Genomic DNA, 21,776 nt, shown 5'->3' with positions numbered 1-21,776 from the left:
TTTCTTTTATTTCCAGAAATCTAAAACTTTCCATATTTTAATTTTGGCATAAGACATTTCAAGAACCACATTTCTCATACATTTGGCTGATTTAGTAAATTTTTTTAGTTTCTCATACAAATAAAATTTAATTTATATTGTTTGATAGATACATATGTATATGTATATTTTATAAAATTTGCTGATATTAAATTTTTATTTTTATTTTGAAACAATTTTCGATTTTTTGTTCTAATTTTTATACTTTTTAGACAATATTAAAATAATATTTTTTATTTTGATTTATTTATTTATTTATTTTTAATTTTTAGCTTTGAGCGTCGCCATAAATTTAATATAAAAATTGAAAACAATTTCAAAATAAATACTATTTTTAAGATATTTTTATTGTTAAATTGTATTTTTTTCGCCGATCTGGTAAACATTACATTTCTTACTTGCTGAGGCTATTATTTAGCATTTCCTATATTAAGTTCTCAACGTCTCACTACCATTTACGAACTATGCTCACATTTTATTCACTACGCTCAATAAAATGTTAAACTTTTAGTTATCAATCAGTACATTTTCCATATAGAAATTATAAATACGAATTTATTACGCGCTACATACATATACAGTAACCAGTTAAAATACTATAGTTGTTCAGTGCTACAAAAGCCTGTTTGCATGAAAAGCAACAATAACAAAAAAACGCAATTGATTTGGAACAAAGCTAGAAGCCGAGCTAGACGCTACGTTACTAAGCTTACGAATATTTGGCATATTTTTAGGAGCAGCAAAGGTTTCTCGTACAAAAAGCATTAATATTAAGGTGAAAATGCATTAAAATATACATACATATGTTTATATAATGTTGTAAGCAGAAAATGTGCTCTTTGTGTGAGCAGTGTTTGTTTTCAAAATTCACTAATATTTTTTAAGTTTTTTAAATATTTAAAAACTTTGAAAATTTTATTATTCAAAGTTTAATTTCAATGCGTAACGGGAGTAATGTGGCCAACTAATGTGTTATAGCGCTTTGAATGATTGTTAGAGAAATTTTTAATTTTTTTTTTTTGTGAGTTTTTTCAGTTTTTCATTTTTGCTTTAAAGGCGGAGAAAAACTTTCGTCTGAGATCACTACAATGCTAACAGTTTTGCTAAATATGTTTGTATGCTGAGTGTGCTGCCAACAATATTTGGTCGCCTGCAGCTCTACCGCAGCCTTTCGCGCATCCCTCCCTCTTCTTGTATGCTATGTATGTATGTATGTTGTGACTAGTTACATACCTTAATGCTAGAAAATGAGTAGTTTTACTGTGTTTAAATGTTTGTTGTAATATTTTTTTTGCTGTTGTTGTTGTTGGTTTTTCTTTAACTTTGCTTTGTTAATATTTCATCACCTATACTTATGTATGTATGTGTGTATACTATACACATAGCTGTAGCATATTTATAACTATTTTATATACATTAATTACTTTTTATATTATATATTAACATATTATGTATGTCTATGTGTGTATATGATTTGATTTCTTTATATAGAATTTATAAAATGCGGCTGCGCTGTGGTGTGCTTGCATTGTTTCTGCTGATTTATCACATTTTGAAATAGAATTGAGGTACGCCTGCAAGTATGCAATGCAAGCAGCTTGATTGGCTGCCAACAAAAGAAAAACCAAAAACAAAAACACGCCGCGCAAAAGCAAAGCACTCAAATGATGTACTTGTATATATGCGTATGTGTGTGTGCATACCTATGCATAAGTATATGTGTAAATGTTGGTTGAATTGTGCTTCGCAACATTTTAGTATGTGTGCAACATGTGGCCAAGCGTCAGCAACATGCTGCTCGCTACAATAAAACTACGCTTAGGCTATCTCCAGTCCAAGCTACATTTTAGTGTGTGTGCAACATGTGGCCAAGAGTCAGCAACATGCTGCTCGCTACAATAAAACTACGCTTAGGCTACCTCCAGTGCAGACAACATTTTAGGCCTCCGCCGCGTTTTGACTCTGCTGCATTGTTGTTGTTGTTGTTGGCGATTGTAACGGTGTTAGCGGTGATTCGGTTGACGGCGAAGGCATTGAAGGTGATGACGGTGTTGACGATATTGTTGTTGCCGGCGAGTTCATATTACCGCGAATATGTCGATTCTCCGGATTTGCCATTACCGATTGTATGAACTCCGATGTCTCGACCTGCAGCTGCGCCAGACGTCGTTGCAACAATTGATTTCGTTTCACCAATTTGATCGTCTTCAACGCTATCGATAGCAGACCTTCGGTTTTCTTGATCTCACACATGCTGGAATATGTGTCGGAGTCGGTGTCCTCTTCATCGCTGCCGTAAAGACGCTTGTGACTGTTGTTGTTGCAGTTGTTGGCGCTCAAATTCGTTGTGTGTGTTGCCAGCAATTGTTTGTCTCTCAGCGCTGGTGCTGGGAATACTGTTTTAACGGTGCAATGCAACATTTGTCGTGCTTGGCTGTCATGATTGTTGTTATTGCTGTTGCTGGTGGTGGCGGCAATGTCATTGTGATAGCGCGCCCCACTTGTTATGGAATGTACTTCGCAGTCTTCTTCATCGAGTGTGTCATTGTCCAGCTCCATATGTTCGTCGATTATTGCGCGCACCAATTCCGGTCCCATCGTGGATGAAGAGACGAAGTTCTCGGATAATTCGTGTTCATCCTCTTCGTCCTCCATATGCAACCGTTCACCGCGTAACGGTTCTGTGTAGGATTTGTCGGCTGCACTGTCGTCGCTTGGGCCACGTATGCGCAGTGTGGATGAGGTGCGTCCGCCTGCCACTGGAAGTACAAGATAGTAAGGGAGCTTATTAGTTGAAGAAGATGTAATGAGTTCTGAAAGCAGTTAATTGTTATAAAATTTTTATGATAATATTATCCACGAAAACATCAAAAAAGTCCACAAAATAATTTCGGATGACAACATAGAAAAGTTGTTCGAGATAGCAGGCACTCTAAAGATAACAACTGAACGTGTACATCATATCAATCACGACATTTGGGTATGAGAAAGCTCTGTGCAAACTGTTTGCCGCACGAGCTCACTTTTGACCAAAAACAACGAGGAGTTGAAGATTCAGAGCAGTGTTTGTAGATGATCAAGCGAAATACACCCGAGTTTTTACGTCGATATGTAACAACGAATGGAACATGGCTCCATCATTTCGCGCCGAAGTCCAATCGACAGTCATCTGAGGGAACCGCTCCAAAGCGTGGAACAACGCAACAGTCTGCTGGCAAAGTTATCGCGTCTGTATTTTGGAATGCGCATGGAATAATATGTATTGACCTTGTAAAAGGAAGGACCATCAACAGCGACTATCACATAGCGTTATTAGACCGTTTGAAGTACGAAAACGGCCACATTTGGAAAAATAATGAAAGTGCCCAAACAATGCATCGTGTCATAAGTCATAGAAAATCATGGCAAAAATCCATGAATTGGACTTTGAAATTCTTTCGCATCCAACGTATTCTCCAGGTCTGGCCCTCACCGACTATTTCCTGTTCTCAGATCACAAAAAAAAGCTCGCCTTATTTTCAAGCAAATGACAAATCCTGCTACAGAAAGGATACCGAAAAGTTAGAGGATCGCTATAATAAGAACTATGTTGAATAAAAAACGAAAAAGAAAATGTGTTTTGCTATGGCAGGCCGGGTACTGTTCAAACGATCTGTTCCGTAGAACCTGTTTTCCGAGTCAGGCGCTATAACGAGACTGAATCTCTTTAAACCTAGTAATACAACGACGGATTCGACCGAACAGCAGACAAATAATACTGGTAGACACATAATTTGTGACATGAAAATTCTTAGTACTGTAATTTACCATCAGTGAACAACTTCCTATTCCAAAAGCACCAGAATCTTGAAGTCTCGATGAAGAATTAGAATCGACTAGCCCTTCCACGGATTTTACAGAAACCGCAAGGGAAGTGACAACCGACCCTTCATTAGATTTACCAGGATGTTCAACGGTGTCGTTTTAATTTCACACACAAATCGCAGTCCGAACTTTTATCATCCAGACTAAAAGGTAGGAACCTTCTCCAAAATGCTGTAAATATTACTTTTTGCAGAAAAATGCAGAAAGACCTCACAAATTGCTTTCGTCCAGAAGGGGATCTAGTATACTGTTCAGAAGTTAACCTTTTCTTTAACTCAATTGGACAGAAACATGATCCACGTGATTGGCGTCTATTCATTGATTCCTCTAAACTTAGTTTAAAGGTGATATTGGTTCATAACGGTAATAAATAACCATCTGTGCCCTTAGCTCGTGCGGTCCATATGAAGGAAACATATAAGAATTCAGCAGACTTCTTTTAGAGTATGGTTGGGCAATATGTGGAGACCTAAAAGTAGTAGCCTTCTTCTTGGAAGCAGTGGCCAGTACGTCAGGCATTCACTCCTCAACAAAAACGTCATCAGCGAACCTCTAGATGATCCCAAAAAGATATTACCTATTACCTTTGCATATTAAATTGGGTTTAATGAAGAATTTTGTTAAGGCAATCGACAGAAATGCAAGAGGGTTCTTGTAAATATTTGAAAAAAAAAAAAATATTCCAAGAGTCAGTGAAGCAAAAATTAAGGAGGGCATATTTGTGAGTCCGCAAAGAAGAGAACTAACGAAAGATAAAACATTTGAGGAAATGCTCAATGAAACTGTAATACGAACCTGGAGTGCCTTTAAAAGCATTGTTAAACATTTTCTTGGAAATGAGAAAGCTGACCATTACAAAGATCTTGTGACTGAACTACCTACTTCCTTTAAAAAAAAATGGATTGCAAAATGTGCCTTAAAATTCGCTTTTTGGACTCCCATCTGGATTTTTTCCCCGAAAATTTAGGGGTTTACCAAGTCATTTCTGCTATGGAGAAACGATACCAAGGCAAGTGGAGTGCCAGTTTGCTTGCCGATTACTGCTGGACATTGTTAAGGGATACTCCAAAACAAATTATCGCTGAAAACATCGACAGCAACATTTTAAGGTACTCTTTGGTTAATAAAATAATATAACAATAATATATCTCGCTATTTTTTTTTTTTTAACAAAAATCCTGATAGCAAAAAAAATATAGGTAATAGAAGAAATCTGTAGCTATTTTTTGCATTTGTAGCAATCTATGTACATATATAAATAAAAATGAATCGCCAAAATGTATGTACGCTCATAACCTCAATAACGCCTGGACCAATTTTAGCCAATTCTTTTTCTTAAATGTTCGATTGAAGTTCAAAGATGGTTTTAACGGGGAGAAAAAAAAATTCCAATAATTTCCGGAAAACCCCTAAAAACAGCCTTTTTCTTTTTTTTTCTCATACAAACGTTACATACATACATACACAATGAATGTTTGTTTGTTAGTAACACTAAGAGAACGGTTGATGAAATTTTTAAAGGTTGTTTGTTGTGGATCGGGAAACGTTTAGAAACAAATACCTTATACTTTTCATGAGGAGAAGTCGGAAAATTGGACAATTCCGAAAACTAACATTTTTCATACACATTTTTTTCAATATTTGTTTGTTTTGTTTTTCAATAAATGTAAATAATGTAAAATATTTGGAATCGTTCAACTGCGGTCGCTTGCTTTTTTATTCCGGCTATCCAAAGGAAAAATTATTGAAAATTATTCAGTGAAAACTTTATGTGTGTTTCAGACGAAGTGATCAATTACTGATTGAAATTTGTCGCGCTAATATTTGTCGGCGTTCTTTTTGCCATCAACGTATGGCAGCCCAAAGAAAGGCAAGAAGTACTCCCAAAATGCGATGACATACGTGCGGAATTAGGGATCGCGGTCAATCAGCTAGCGATCGTAACGGTATCACAGCACGACTTTTTAAACAATAGCTGCGATGTTTGGCGGTCTTTATCTTGAAGCAACCTATGGTATATATGGTGCTGTTAGATGCTGAATGTATTCTGTTGCTTGTTGCCGCACGCACACATTCTTCTTTGGATGCAGATGGTGATTACACCAGATCAAATTGATGAAATCATTTCAGCGGAAATTCCTGATTCAGAGATATATCCAGAATTATACGAAGTGGTGAAAACCAATATGGTTCATGGACTTTGGGAACCTTACAATCCCACTTTGGTTTGTATGTCTGACAATAAATGCACGAAACACTACTCATGTGCTTTTCTTTCGGAAACGGAAATGGAAAATGATGGATATTCACTATATCGGCGTCGCTCACCAGACGACGATATCGACGTTAACAACACATCGAAGTTGAAAACATATCGACGTTAACAACACATCGAAGTTGAAAACATATGGATCGTACCATATTCGCCACTTTTGACTAATTCACATTCAAAACTCATGTCAATGTTGAATATTGTAGATTGGTGAAATCGATCAAATACGTTTGCAATTACGTCACCAAAGAAAGCCACATAGCGGTTATTGGCCTAGAACAATATGAGATCAGCAGTATCAAATGGGTTGATATGGTTTGCAATTCATGAAAGTTTTCCGACTGTTGTGCGTCTCGCGGTTCAACTTCATTTAAGTCATTGCGTATTGTGAATGGTACAGTGTGTGCAACTTTTGAGAAGCATGCCAGCAGTTGCGTTTGCTGGAACATGCTAATCACTGGAAACAGACGAAGGACAATGCAATAGTTACTTCGCATGCCACTGAACGTTCGCATAGTTTTCGCGAAGATCATTTCGACATGTCAGCCTTCAAATTAAAGCGTTAATTATGGGATACGAAAAAATGACATTGCCGATGACATTTTACATTGTATTCGCTAAGAATTGGAAATGTGCAAATTTCGGTTGATACTTCCAGTGGTTTGATATCAATTTCACATCCCTTTTGTCAATTCACTTCAACGGAAGATGAACTCATCACGAATGTTTATCCGCACATTGGCAAAATTATCGTAACTGCAATTGCTTGAGTGCACGCGCAATTTTAGTTGCCAAAAATACCGACGCTAATGACTTAAACTGGAAGATTCAAAGTCAAATTTCGGGAGGTTTGCGCTCATATAAATCGATCGATCGTCTTGACAAGAAAGACGAACTCGTAAATTATCCAGTGGAATTTCCAAATTCTTTGGAGAGCCTTGGTATGCCCCAGCATCATTTGCGTCTCAAAGTTGGATCTGTCATTATTATGTTTCAAAATCTTCATGCGCCGACTGATTCTGACGCAGTTATCGAATACAAGGGACAACCATTTCATTTCACACGTATTCAATTTCCAGCGAAAATTGGCCAGATATATGTCGCGTGTTGACGAGTTGGAAACCCATCTTCTTTGTATATTTACGCACCAGAACAGAAATCAAAAAAATTATGTTTATTAAACTGCACTGCGGCTGCGGGGTCAGCTAGTTTTTATATAATCAACACTTTGTTCTGTTCATGTCACAAAAAACAAGTGGATTTTTGTTTATTAGTAGTGATGAGTTCAGTTTTGCCATAGTAGGTAAGTATGTATATTCGACTGCTTATCACAAAGAAATTTGTTAGATAAATTGAATCATATCAAAATAAATACAAAAATCACAATATGTACATAAGTATTAGAAAAATTAAAGTAATTAGAAAAATTACCATAAAATCACTAAACAAATAACTTCAATAATAAATTGAATTACGCAAATTTTAATCAAAACGCTCATAAAATTAATGGAAATTTTATTGTTAAAAAAAACCGAATTGTAATAAAAGCAATGGTAATTGGCATTGCCTACCCAGTGGATCACGTGTTGTCAACCAACGCCCAGCATTTCACGCAGCCACAATTAAAACACACAAACGCCTGTTGTATATACACATACATATGTATATGTTTATCTATATATAGTATACGTACATGCGCCACGGCACACGAGTTAATTCCGGAAAATGGGTCACAGCACAGCGTTAAATCTTACAGTTACGTGCGATGCTACGCAGCGTTGCATTTAATTAGCAATATTGCTGTTGATAATCGGAAGCAGACGGTGGCGCACTTCGGTATGCGCAACAACTACAACGACAACAACAGCTCAGAATATACACACACCCGTTCGCAAATAAGAAAAGCAACGTCAGTGTGAGTAAATAAGCAATAAAAATGTGTCAGTCTCATGCGCTTACCGGCTGAAGGCAGTAGTATACGCGTCGAAAACGTGACCACACCAGAAGCCACGGCAATGAATGCAGTACGGTCAGTTGAGCAGCGTTGAATGCAATGAGGAAGCGCGCAGTGTGGCTTATGGGTTGGCCAGCCAGCAGTTGTATAAATAAATATGTAGCATGTGCTTATATGTATATAGCGCGTGAGTAGCGGTAAAAAGCGGTTGACCCACTCAAATGATTCATTGTTCTCGTTGCTGTCAAGTTTATACTCGTAGCACAAATATAGATCTGGGTGCAGAGTTTATGTGCAGTCGCTGTGTTTGCATGTCAGTTAACGAGTTCGCCTTTGTGACTGGTGAATGAGGTCACTTAAACATGCGTCCGTTGAATTATAAACACGTTGACCGGACTGAAGTGGCCAGCACTTTGTGTTAAGTGAACGTCACTGGGTGAGCGACTAACCATCTTATGATCGTTTGAGACAAAACTTGATAGCTCTGAGTGAATTTTCCAAAAAGCTTTTCGAAGTTATACAGAAACAGTACTGGATTTAAATGAATCTCATACCCACATAAATACTTGTATGTATGATAGATAGTCGCAAAAACTGCGACCGATTAAGAATAAAACTCGAGTACAAAGAACTTTCAGGACCTACAGTCCAGCTGAAGAACAGAAATAATTAACTGTGTTCCGCATGTCCACAGCCACATCTAAACCCATTGGAAATTTGAATTTCTTGAATGATCTCTCGTCCTAAAATTAGCACCAGATTTTTTAAAGTTCGTCATTTTGAATCCTAAAACAACTGAGTAACTGACTGGAAAGAAATGGAAAGGAAAAGAAAGGCACGGGTGGGAAAGAAAAGAAAAGAAAAGAAAAGAAAAGAAAAGAAAAGAAAAGAAAAGAAAAGAAAAGAAAAGAAAAGAAAAGAAAAGAAAAGAAAAGAAAAGAAAAGAAAAGAAAAGAAAAGAAAAGAAAAGAAAAGAAAAGAAAAGAAAAGAAAGGAAAGGAAAGGAAAGGAAAGGAAAGGAAAGGAAAGGAAAGGAAAGGAAAGGAAAGGAAAGGAAAGGAAAAAGGAAATGAAAGGAAAGTAAAGGAAAGGAAAGGAAAGGAAAGGAAAAGACGAAAGAAAGGAAAGGAAAGGAAAGGAAAGGAAAGGAAAGGAAAGGAAAGGAAAGGAAAAAAGGAAAGGAAAGAAAAGCAAAGGAAAGAAATGAAAGGAAAGGAAAGGAAAGGAAAGGAAAGGAAAGGAAAGGAAAGGAAAGGAAAGGAAAGGAAAGGAAAGGAAAGGAAAGGAAAGGAAAGGAAAGGAAAGGAAAGGAAAGGAAAGGAAAGGCAAAAGGAAAGGAAAGGAAAGGAAAGAAAAGGAAAGGAAAGGAAAGGAAAGGAAAGGAAAGGAAAGGAAAGGAAAGGAAAGGAAAGGAAAGGAAAGGAAAGGAAAGGAAAGGAAAGGAAAGGAAAGGAAAGGAAAGGAAAAGAAAGGAAAGGAAAGGAAAGGAAAGGAAAGGAAAGGAGAGGAAAGAAAAGGAGGGGAAAGGAATGAGCGAGTTGAAGATGCCACTTGCAACAAGTGTTTAGGAGTCTTCGCTACAAAATGGTTCAAGAAATTGATCGCTTTTCACAGAAACAAATTAATGCAACTTGTGAGATTTACACAGGGCACAGTAGGATACGTCTACGTTGATTAAGGTAATCCTCCTTCATTTTTGACCAAAGAGCTGAAATACTAGAAATTGTCCCTCAATCGTTCGAAAAGGGAGTCAGACTATCGGCTAAATAAACCCGAAGAAATAATACATATTTTTAACATTATATATATAATCAGACCGTTGTGAAACAAAAAGTACCGCAAGCCCACTCAGTATTGTATTTTCACTAAAATCCATGCTATTTACAAAGAACGCCTGAATAGTCTCGAGAGTACTAATTGATTATACTTGAATAGCCAGCGCAGTCACGTGCTCTGCTTTACATTTCACATGTTCAGATGTGCGAATATTAGGTGAGCTTGTATTGTTTGGGTATTCCTCCAGAGATACGCTTGAACACTTTGTGTCACAACTCTATATAATTACATGGAATAACAGTAAGATTTGCATATATGCAGAGGCAATTAATATAATATTATTAAATGTGATTCTGTTATGAGATAGCTTGATTGTAATCGGCGCTGTTATCAAGTCATACCTAGGAATACACGCGAAAACATACATACATACATACTTATGTCGATGCGTTTGCTGACTGAGCTAACACTTACACAGAATTAGACAATAGCTGATTGGGGAAATCCAGTAGCCTCAAACACAACAATTACGCATTCACGGAAATGTGCGATTTGACTTATTTATATACACCACGACGCCAGCAGCAGTAATCGCATGAGCTACTTAGCTATTACGAACTCGTAAAAGCGTTTTCTTATCATTTCATCTGTTTACATTTGACGTGTGAATGCATTGCCGCCCACTCAGTAGACGCCACCTCCTCACAGACATATTAACAGACTTACACACCTGCATATGCACAAGTTTATATTTACAAGCACACATACTTATACATATATATTTAAATACCTACATACTTACAAACAAACCCCGTTCAGTGAATGCTGTTGTTATGGCACAAGTGTAAACATTTGTTATTGCAATTTTAGTGAAACTATTCACTAAACAAATAGGCAAATAAGCCAATGAACTTAGCAAGCGTTATGCTGCCAGGCGTTTTTCCTACAGGGTTTAATTAAGTGATGCGTTTATATATACACAGTCATGCATATAAATCACTTTCGATATTCTCGGTTTAATTAGTCGAAGACGAGCTGCGGTTTAGCCTACAACAAAGAGCAAATGATAAACATAACAGTACAAAGCGCATATAAATAATATCAGATTGTGCGAATTCAATTTGGAACGGCTTAAATTAGTTTAAAGTCATACATACCGTTATTTTGCATAATATCTCACGCATAATGTTGTGTCGGAGGAAAGTCATGTTGCTGTTGCTGCATTCTTTGGTGCTAATCAATATGATTTTGATCATGAAGATACGCTGTCCGCCCGGGAAAGGCCTGTTTTTGGGCACTTGCAGGCCGTATGTGTAGCCAGTAGTGGTGAAGGTGCAAGAAAAAACAAGAAAACAAATCATCATACATACATTCTACCACCCTGAGGCAATGGGGCTGGTCTCATCCACTCTAAGGCTGTTTCACGTGTCACTTTTGTTTCTATATATAAATGTCTACATAAGTGCCAAAGAAAGTATTATTTTTTAGAAAGACTGAACTATTGTTATAATTATGTTGTCATTTTATTTATTAATAATATAACAAATAATAAACAAAAAAATAATAAAAATACATTATAATATTGTTATCAATTGTGAAATGTTTCATAATTTTATACTATATGTATAATCCAAGTAGAGGTACTTTTTCCAAAGGCCAGATCACGTGTGAGTTGTGTCAAGCTATCATGTTATTTTTGTTCAATATTGTTTGACATTTCATCACGGAAAGAACAGCGTAAACATTCCGTTCAACTTTATGACGAAAATTCACGTTCTGTAAAGAATACTTGTATGTTTCGGCGCTTCGCTCAACTTATGGTCAACCCAATCGGCCTATTGAGCGTACTATTCACAACACCATCAGCCATCTTGTACCCAGCATTCATCATTGAATAACATTCGACCGATTAGACTACGTCCAGCACAGCGCAGTGAAGAAAATATAGCAACCGTAACTGCGAGTGTATGCAAGGACCGTGGAGAGTCTATTCGCCGCTGTTCGCTGTAACTCGGACGTACGCATGGAACCACTTCATGTATTTAACATCGAGATCTTATATTGAACGCGTTCAGAATACTGCTGGTGGAAGAATTGAAGCCGATCGACCGCCCCAAGTGTCGCTTCGCTCTATGGACTCGTGAAAAGTTCCAAAACGATCCGTCGTTTTCTTGCCAAATTTTGTTCAGCAATGAGGCTCATTTCTGGCTCAATAGGTATGTAAGCAAGCGAATTTGTCGCATTTGGCACGAAGAGCAACCTCATGATATGCAAGAGCTGCCATTTCATCCCGAAAAAACAACAGTTTGGTGTGGTTTCATATTTGTGATGCCGGTGAGAACGTAACCGTAAGTGGCGACCATTATCTTGCCATGATAACCGACTATTTGATACCTGAAATTGAAACTCGTGATCTCGGTGATATTTGGTTTCAACAAAACGAGGCCACTTCGCACACATCACATTAATCAATCAATTTATTGAGAAAATACTTCGGTGAACAGAAAATTTTCGGTTTTGGGACGGACGACCTCAGACCTTGTAAGCGTTGAAAACGTCAACAGTACAGAGAAAGAAGCTATGCTACGCTCTCCGGAGGAAGCCAAAGGTGCTAAATCGGCGATATAAATAAGGCCGAGCACCAATCCCAGTAAGGAGGGGTTGAGAGCAAAGTCAATTTTCAAAGCGAAAGTACATGAAAGACTTAGCTGTAAAGCCCGAAAACACGAAGGAGAAGGAGGAAAAGTTGGCTTTAGCTGTAAACATGGAGGAAGGCCGAGTAATTTATATCCACGGATACGAATCGTAAAGCGATAGAGCTGAAACTGCTTCTGCAGAACTACTTCACAATTCAGAGAAGATCGGCTACGATGCGGTTTTAGTTCAGGAACCATGAATAACCTCGAGAAACCTGGTATTTGGATTAAAATCACCAACATACTTTACAAACTTTCTGAGTGCAACATTCAAGGGGAGATAAGCCATACTGGCAAAGAAAAGTATGCATTCATAACTGGTCTAAATTAATCGATACATGCAGAAAGTACAGAGTAGTAGGCTTTAGAAAGGCACTGACACACCACCTAGGCCTCTGTCCAGCATTATATAGAACTCAACATTATCTAGGAACTTTGGTACTCAAAGGACTAGACGAGGCAACAAACTACATCTGTCATTACTAAAGACTAGTAGGTCTATGTATGGCGTAACAGCTGACTGCTATAACCTAACCTAACCTAGTCCATCTGTTAAAAATATATTTTATGTGGTGTAAGAGATCCTATGGAACGTATTTTGTTTTTGTTGCTCGAAATGTTACTTTAATGTCTCTGCTACTCTCATTAGCAAACACTTTTCTATAAGAATCACGAATTTATGCTAGATTTCCAACTTCAACTTAGATTAGTGGCAACTTTGAATGCATTCCAAGGCGAGTTTCCAGAAGAACAGTCAAAATTATCGACCGAATGTCCAAATAACTTATTGTGAACATAACTTAACCTCAACCAACCTCACTTAACTGAACTGTTATTAAAGTAGTAGACAAAAAAGTTCAATCGAATCAAACCAATTTGCTTCGTTTAAGCAATTATTGCTATGACTAACTACATGCCATTGTTGCTTTTGCTCTGCAGCTCACATTAATAACTGTTTTTTTTTCTTTCTCTAAATTCAATTTGCGCATGAAATTGGCTAACATTTGCAATTTCCTGAAGCAAAATATTCGTCAGCTTTCAACTAACTATGAAACGAATGTGATTATGGAACGATTAAAATGTTGCTGCCACACACATACTCACTCCTATATACTTCTTTGTATTTTTGTGTGTGTTTGTATGTAAAATATGTAAAATAGTGCTGTTCACCCATAACTCTAGTTTTCTATGTGGGATTGACAAGAAAGAGATTATAGAAATATCGACTAACTACTAAACAGAAGGAAATACATTATATAAGAGAAAGTGATGTATTAGAGTGAAATTGCTAGATACCTGGAAGAGGTAATATGAATATTAACTGACCCCGGAAGCCTTTCCTTGCTATGCTTGGCTACAGCATTATTACTAGATAACATGAATAGAGAGACTTGTTCCAACCAGTTCGGCGAATTTTATCTTTTTTGTAATAAAAAATCTTTTCAGAAAACTAGTAGGTGCTGTTATGAACTATCATTGATTATCCTTCGAAAGGCTTCGTAGAAATCAATGTGTTTGGAATTTACTTTGTTTTACATTTCTGAGAGATAGTAATTTCATTTTAAAGTACGTTCAAGTTAAAGCCTCACAAATTACTTGGAAATATTCTTCCTTAATACAGGGTTATCCATTTCGGGGTTCTCTACTTTTTCAAAGAATAAACACAGAAACTTCAAATTTACGGGGGAATGTTTATTATCATTCGAAAGAACATTCTTTGGCATTAATTTTTTGAAAAATATCTCTTTCAAATGTTGGCCGTGGCTACGTCTCAAATGATTCATCCGTTGAGCCCAATTTTCGATGACTCGCTCGAGCATTTCGACTAGTAACTGGCGAATGACACGCGTGATATTTTGTTCCAATGCCTGAATCGAAGAGGGACTGTCCGCATAGACTGTAGACTCCACAGGAAAAATTCTAACATCTTGGTTGAAAATCGACCGAACCACAACCTGAAATTATCTGCTCATCGAAGTGTTCTCTCAGTAAAGCTATTGATTGATGTGATGTGTGGAAAGTGGCGCCGTCTTGTTGAAACCAAATGTCGTGATCTCGAGCTTAAATTTTATGAGTTAAATGGTCGGTTATCATTGCGTGATAACAATCGCTATTGACGGTTACGTTCCTCACCGGCATCATTTTGGAAGAAATATGGACCGATGATTCCATCGACCCACAAACCACACCAAACCGTTGTTTTTCTGGATAAAATGGCAGCTCTTGAATCTCTTCAGATTGCCCTTCGTCCGAAATGCGGCAATTTTGCTTGTTACATATCCATAAAGCCAGAAGTGGGACTCATTGCTGATTAAAATTTGGCTGAAAAACGTCGGATCTTCTTGCAACTTTTCAGGAGCCGATAGAGCGAAGCGATGCCTCTTGAACAGTTCGAGCGGCTTCAGTTCTTGCACAAATTGTAGTTTGTATGCTTTTAATATAAGATCTCGACGTAAAATGCGCCAAGCCGTTCCGTACGTCAGTCTGTTTAGCTGTGCACGGTGAATTTTCGTAATAAAGTTGAATGACTTGTAAACGTGGTTCAGGCTTAAATCTTTCCATGATGAAATGCCAAACAACACTGAACAAAAATAACATGACAGGTTGACACGACACACGCATGATCTGTCAAAAATAGGCCATTGATAAAAGTACCTCTACTTGGATCACTCGTTATTTGGCTCTTTGGCAACTCTATTCTAGAACCTGACTTAATTAAAAATTCCACTATGTGAACGTGTGAACTAAAGCATTCGTGATTACGTTTCCAAAGGAACCAATTAAGCTCATATTTCAAACGCAGGTTGAGGTTTTGGTATAAGTGAGGTTAGGTTGAATCTCACTTAGATAGATATCTGTAAACAACTAAAGGTTGCTCCCCGGATCCTCATACAACGACGTAGCGTTTTGAGCTTATCATAGATTTTTTAAGACTTTCGATATCAATCCCAATCACTTCGCTATGTTTACCAAAGGTGTGTTTACCAAGATATTTCAATTTCAGTTGATTTACTCTAGATCAGAAAGAGCTCACAGGTACTTGAGAAGACACCTACTCGTTTGGGGAATGTGTGTCCTCCCTAGTAAACTCACCAGCTTTGTAATTTTAGGCGAATCTACTGAGACCGGGCACGCACACAAGTCTAATATGGAAAAACCTTGAAGCATTGCTTCATCCACTCCTTGACCACAGTGAGCGAGCTCAAAGCCAGTATAGCAGCTCAGCTGTCGGACCTCTTAAATAATTCGGTTTATTAACAATTCAACCAAAAGTGAGCTTCTTCATGAACTAAATTTTCTTGTGAAAATCTGGATCCGGGGCTATCTCGTTTTGAGCCGATTCATTGAAACTACGACGCGCTTGTAGTTCGTTCAGTTTCAATTCTTGTACGTGTTGGATTTTGTAAGTCCACAAACCAAGATTCTTCTACAAAACAGCACAGCTCTCATTGTTGCGGGCGATGTCGACTGGACTTATTCGGGTTTTCTTCGATACTCCACTCCACAACAGCAATAGTGTCTTCTTTGCGCATTAGACGGCGGCTCCGAAGATGCGCATTATCCACTTGAGTTCACCATTGTTGCTCTAATTAACTATTTTTCCTGGGCGATTATGGCGACCAAATATTAGACGTTGCGTATGATTTTCAAATCTTGTTCCGAAGTAAGTAGCAATGTTCATTATGACATGCAAACCAAAGTGAGCATAAATCAAGTGACGGCTGTCCAAAAGACTTATAACATATGGTCAGGAAACCCCTAAGAAACACCCGGTTTCCGTTAGAATCTTTAGTCAAAGGCATATATATATTACATATATGACTGATTTCCCTGATAGGTAAGTAAAAAATAATTCCAATGTCACGGTTGTAGCCAGTTCTGAAGAGGCTGTAGTTTTCGTCTTGATGATCGTAGAGCAAACCGTATATCAAACCGGTTAGTTCATCAGCATCTTAGTGCCCAGAAATGGAAATGCAAAGAGCAGCATGTGCGGTTGTTACGGGTGCAATCAGGTCATGTCCGACTGATGCGCTCAATGTGATCCTGCATCAACTACCAATAGACATTTTTATTCGCAAAACAGCAGCTATTGCGGCGATAAGAATGAAAGAATTGGGAGGTTGGAATCAGCAGAACTACGGACATAGTGTAATCCTAAACAAAATCACCATTAATAAATCAAACAACATTCTCCTAAAGCTGGATTTCAATAGACACTTGAAGGTGAGGATACCATCTAGACGAGAATGGAGAAGAGGCTCAATAGTAGAGGAAGATACCACCACAGTCTATACCGACGGGTCCAAAATGGACTGCGGAGTAGGCACGGGGGTATTCTCTGCTGATCTAGGCATATATCTCTCTAAACGTCTACCGAACTCGGCTAGCATCTTCCAAGCAGAAGTACTAAGCATAGAAAAAGCCTGCGAAGTTCTATTAGAAAACCACGTGAATATACATACATAAAGCAACTATATTTACGGATAGCCAAGCGGCCCTCCTGGCTTTGTCTTCACCCATGACCAATTCCAGTATAGTTCACAACTGCAAGAGAGCACTAAGCTCAATAAAAGACAAGCTCCAACTAAACTTGATCTGGGTTCTCGGCCACAGGAACATTTTCGGTAACGAAAAAGCAGACGAGTTGGCAAAGGCACTAGCATTCCTCAATGAATCCGAGGCGGAGCTAATACCAAGCCCCCTAGGATCGATCAAAGGAGAGATCGATAGACAATTTCAACAAATTACAAACAACAGGTGGAAAAACATTACAAAATGCGTCATAACTAAACAATTATGGCCAACACATGACAGGAAAAGAACCAACGACTTATTAAATAGGTCAAGAAAAAGTATTTACAGAATAACAGCTACCACAACAGGGCACTGGCCATTTGGGGAACATGCGTCCAAAATGGGTATGCCCTACAACGACATCTGCCGTGGCTGCGGAGTAGCAGGGAACAAGGAAACAATCTTCCACTTTCTCTGCGAATGCCCAGCTCTAGCACAGATCCGACACAAAATACTCGGAATCCACCAAGCACCAAGCCTTGAATGGATTTCCACCAAAAGCATATCGGACATAAGTAGTTTCATCGAAACCTCAAAATGGTTTGAGAGAGAAGAATAAACGTAATAGCAGATACAGGAGGTTCTACAAATAGTGTATCAAAATGGCACATCAAGTGCTAATTGAGCCCGATAGGACTGCACTCCTACCTCCCTACATACCTACCCAGAAGAAGAAAGCTCTAGTTATAAGATCTCAAAATGTTCTTTAAAGAATTAGACAATTTCGAGATAATTGTGGAACCGTTCATTAAGAAGTGTTTAAGAAAATAATGCTTTAGTCCATACAGGCCTCGCTGGCGTGAAAAATCAAATCAATGAAAAATGTCAAATTGACTAAAAGAATGCATTAGCCAATAAGACAATCACACTAAAAATATTTTAAAATATTCACGAATATGCAAAGCGTCGAATCATCAGCCGAACTATTCGACCAACTAATTTAGATGTACGAGAGTATATCCATCAACTCACTTTGGCAACTGACGACGGTGAAGGCGCTCGCTGTCAACGTGTGCCGTGCCAAAAAAGTTACACGAAAGAAAAGAAAAAAAGCACGTTGGAAGCGAAACAAAGTAAAAAGTGCAAAGACATGCAAATCTAGTGCAACATTTTTGACTATTTTAATTAAGATAGAACGAGCACACGGATATGTGGGTTAAGGCTGTGGCACTGCTGCGCCCTAGTGCCACTGCGGGCGCTGAGCGGGTGTCCGCAACGTGGCGCGGGCAGTTGGACGTTGTAAATTGTGTGCAGCAGTAATAACTGCATCGGTCCTTGCAACAACTTATGACAAATGACGATTATAATTTGCAAATTGCTTTTCAGTGTCCTTCTGCCACGTCTAATGCTCCATCGCTCTATCCGAACCCGACCCTTTGTTGCGCCTGCTGTGCCGTTGGTAACGCTGCTGTTACCGCTAATGGAGAGGGCGGCACGTTGTAATACTTTTTTGTTTGTTTGGATGTGTTGGAATATTTAGTTGTCTTTTATGCTTTCTTTTACATTTGGGTTCGAAGTGAGAGGCGCCACAATTAAGCGTATACAATGGATTTCTACTGGCGCGCCATGTTTAGAAGGTTTCTGTGGACTTAACAGCCGATGGATGAACTACAAAGAGTCGCAGAGCCGCCTCGTTGATCGAATGCCGTGCGTCGCGCGCTCAGCGGCGGCAAATGCAAATTTGGAAGTCACTGCCTTACATTTTCCAGCTTTTTTCACTGTGGTAGTTGCATGCAACTTTCATCGGCAAAGCAAATGAGCTGAAAGTGTCAGTCTAATTTAATTAAAATGCAATGAAAATTTGTTGAGTCTTACCAAAATGAATATTCAGTCGGCATTACTGCAACGCACAGGCAGCGTGCAATGTGTGGCATGTCACCCGCTCCATCACTTATGTATCACTTTATCCACTGGTTGTGGAAACTTCACGTTGCCCTTGCAAATGGCTCCAAGCGTCCTATACGAAGTAGCGAGGTTGCCAGTGTGGTGTTGCGGTCGGCGGAAAATGTGCAATCGCTTGGAATCCGAAGGTATTTATGTGTGAGTGTGTGTGCTCTGGTAAATCTTTTCATATGCCACCTAGTCGGCATTCTAACTGTTGCAGCTGGATAACCACAGTCGCTTGGCTGGCTCTGCTGACCGACCCGCCTTCACTCTTCTCAATTGAATATTAATTAATATATAGTATATTTATGAGTGCATATTTGCATACCAATCGCCTCTGCCATGTTGCAAGTGTATGTAATATAAGGAAAAAGTTCCGTTACAGTGTGTTGTTGTGCGAAATTTTCGAGTAAATTGACAATATTTCTGTAATTTCGGACTGATTTTTTTATTAAATTGACCAGACTATCAAAATCAGTATATTCGTCATTTGAAGGTAAGGAAAGTGTTTAGACCACGTCAACCGTATTTGGTCCATCATCATTTTACCATCTGTGATATGATATTAAGCCTAGGGCTTAGGACACAGCAATCCATCAAATTCATTGGCCGCGGTCCAATTAATATTCTATTAATAATCTCTTCTAAGTTTTATCATGATATCCCACATTTTTGAACGATATCTTCCTCTTCTTTATTGGCGTAGACACCGCTTACGCGGTTATAGCCGAATTTACAACAGCGCGCCAGTCTTTCTTCCTTTTCGCTGTTTGACACAATTGTAGATTCCAAGTGTAGCCAGGTCTTTCTCTGCCTGGTCTTTCCAATGGAGTGGAGGTTTTCCTCTTCTCTGTTTCCACCGGCGGGTACTGCGTCGAATGCGCTCAGAACTGAAGTGTCTTCATACATTCAGACGACATGACTCAGCCAGTGTAGTCGATGTCTCTTAATTCGCTGAACTATGTGAATATCGTCGTATAACTCATGGAGCTCATCGTTCCATCAACTGCGTTATTCTTCCTTGCCAATGCGCAAAAGACTAGAAATCTTCAACAGAACCTATCTCTCGAAAGTTCCTAAGGCCGGCTCATCTGATGTTGTCATGCCTCTGCACCAGACAGGTAGACCGGGATGATGAGTGATTTGTAGAATTTGATCTTTGAACGGTATATAGTATGTCAGGTAAACTCAAACGGAGGGGCGGATATCGATTTTATGGTGGTTAATTAACGGGTGAATACAGCTTTGGTCCCGGAAGGGTAAGTATAATATAGTTCGAAAGACGGGTTATATGTGGATAAAGGTCATTACTTGCAGACTGGAGACCTACTAGATATAGGAAGTAGGCGTGGTTGTGATCGGGTTTTTGGTTACTTTCGAATTGTTCCAATAATGCTCACTGGAATCCTAAGTTGACTTGAAATCCATTTTTTAGGTTAGGTTAGGTTCGATGGCTGATCCATAAAAAAAATTGTGGCTAATAGAAGTTTGCTTAGGCATTTAATTAATATTCCCAACAGCACGATGGGTTATATGAAAGTGTGAGCTACGAAGCGGACAAGCCGTTATCTCGAAATTGTGGGAAAATCAATAAGGAAGTGATGGCTTTTTCTACTTTGGCTTCTTTCATATACATAGCTTCGGCAACTGTCATCCGGTAATATTCTCAATCGTACAGCGTGAACGCTGATATGTCAATAGCCTCTTGGGACCACCAAAACTAGGAAGATATTAGCCTCAGTGAGATCTTGCTACAGCGCATAAACTGATGTTAGCTTAGCGCTGACCAAGCTTCCGTGAAGCCCAATTGTCCAGTAATAGAAAACACGAGCGGAATGGAGCAGGGACCTGTTGTCATTCTACTGATAGCGGGGCGACGCTGCCTTTTCTTGTTATTTGCGATTTCGTTATGGCCTGGCAGCCATACCAGCTTTATCACAAAATGACTCGATGTCATTTATAACGAAGTTAGGCATTTCATAAGCAGCCTTAAATACGTGTTAGAGAGCTCAAGGCTAGTATTGCCGTCTTGCTAAGTTCTCTGAAGGAAATTGTAAGAGCCAATGAGTCTGAAGTATATGTTGATAGCATTCGTAAAGAAGTTCACTGCCCAATCCGCTAACGGTTTGTATACACCCACAATACGCTCGCAGGTATGTGGACAGGGAAATAGCTGTCAGAGTTCAGTTTGGCGATTCCATGATCCGAAAAGTCTGGTATAAAGTGAAATCGTGTGAGGAACTACGGAATCATCGGTTAACTATTACTTCGTAGGAGGGCAGGACATTTAAGTCTCCTCTATTACAGTGGATATAGTTAAACGTTCTCGAGCTTCCTTGCTGGTGTTGTCTATTATAAGGACTTCTGGGCTTGACCATTGCTTCGTAGAGTTTTTAATAAGATACCCTAACTTGTGCAAGCCAGTTATTTTATTTTATTAAGCCACTTTCATAACACTGTGACATGCTCTGCTTTAACCACTATCCTTGAATATAAAATGTCATCAATATATACACCACACATATATACATACACACAACCATGGCAAATATGCTCAGCATCTGCGATAAAGGGAATTTCATTAATACACATTACAGACGCCTGTGTATGTATGGATGTGTGTCAACGGTGCTTTCTTGCTGGCTTGCTTCTCCTCACCCATTCCGACAAGTGCTGCACTAACGGGTTAAACATCAAAATTCAAAATAATTCCTCG

General features: G+C 38.6%; 1 protein-coding gene across 1 annotated transcript in view; it reads right to left on the bottom strand.

Moving 5' to 3' along the window:
• Positions 1 to 333: 333 nt before the first annotated feature.
• Positions 334 to 21,776, bottom strand: part of LOC120767725 — a 94,406-nt gene continuing 72,963 nt past the window's right edge. Inside the window, exons 2-3 of the mRNA XM_040093934.1 lie at positions 1,977 to 2,798; positions 334 to 1,884 (exon numbers count right to left, since the gene is read on the bottom strand). Coding sequence (XP_039949868.1) covers positions 1,978 to 2,798 — 821 coding nt within the window. The 3' untranslated portion in view covers positions 334 to 1,884; position 1,977. The remainder of the gene's footprint in view (positions 1,885 to 1,976; positions 2,799 to 21,776) is intronic.

Source organism: Bactrocera tryoni, chromosome 2 (assembly GCF_016617805.1).
Source record: "Bactrocera tryoni isolate S06 chromosome 2, CSIRO_BtryS06_freeze2, whole genome shotgun sequence".
Classification (NCBI taxonomy): domain Eukaryota; kingdom Metazoa; phylum Arthropoda; class Insecta; order Diptera; family Tephritidae; genus Bactrocera; species Bactrocera tryoni.
Note: the sequence above shows the minus strand (reverse complement) of the source record. Positions and strands in the feature narration are given on the sequence as shown.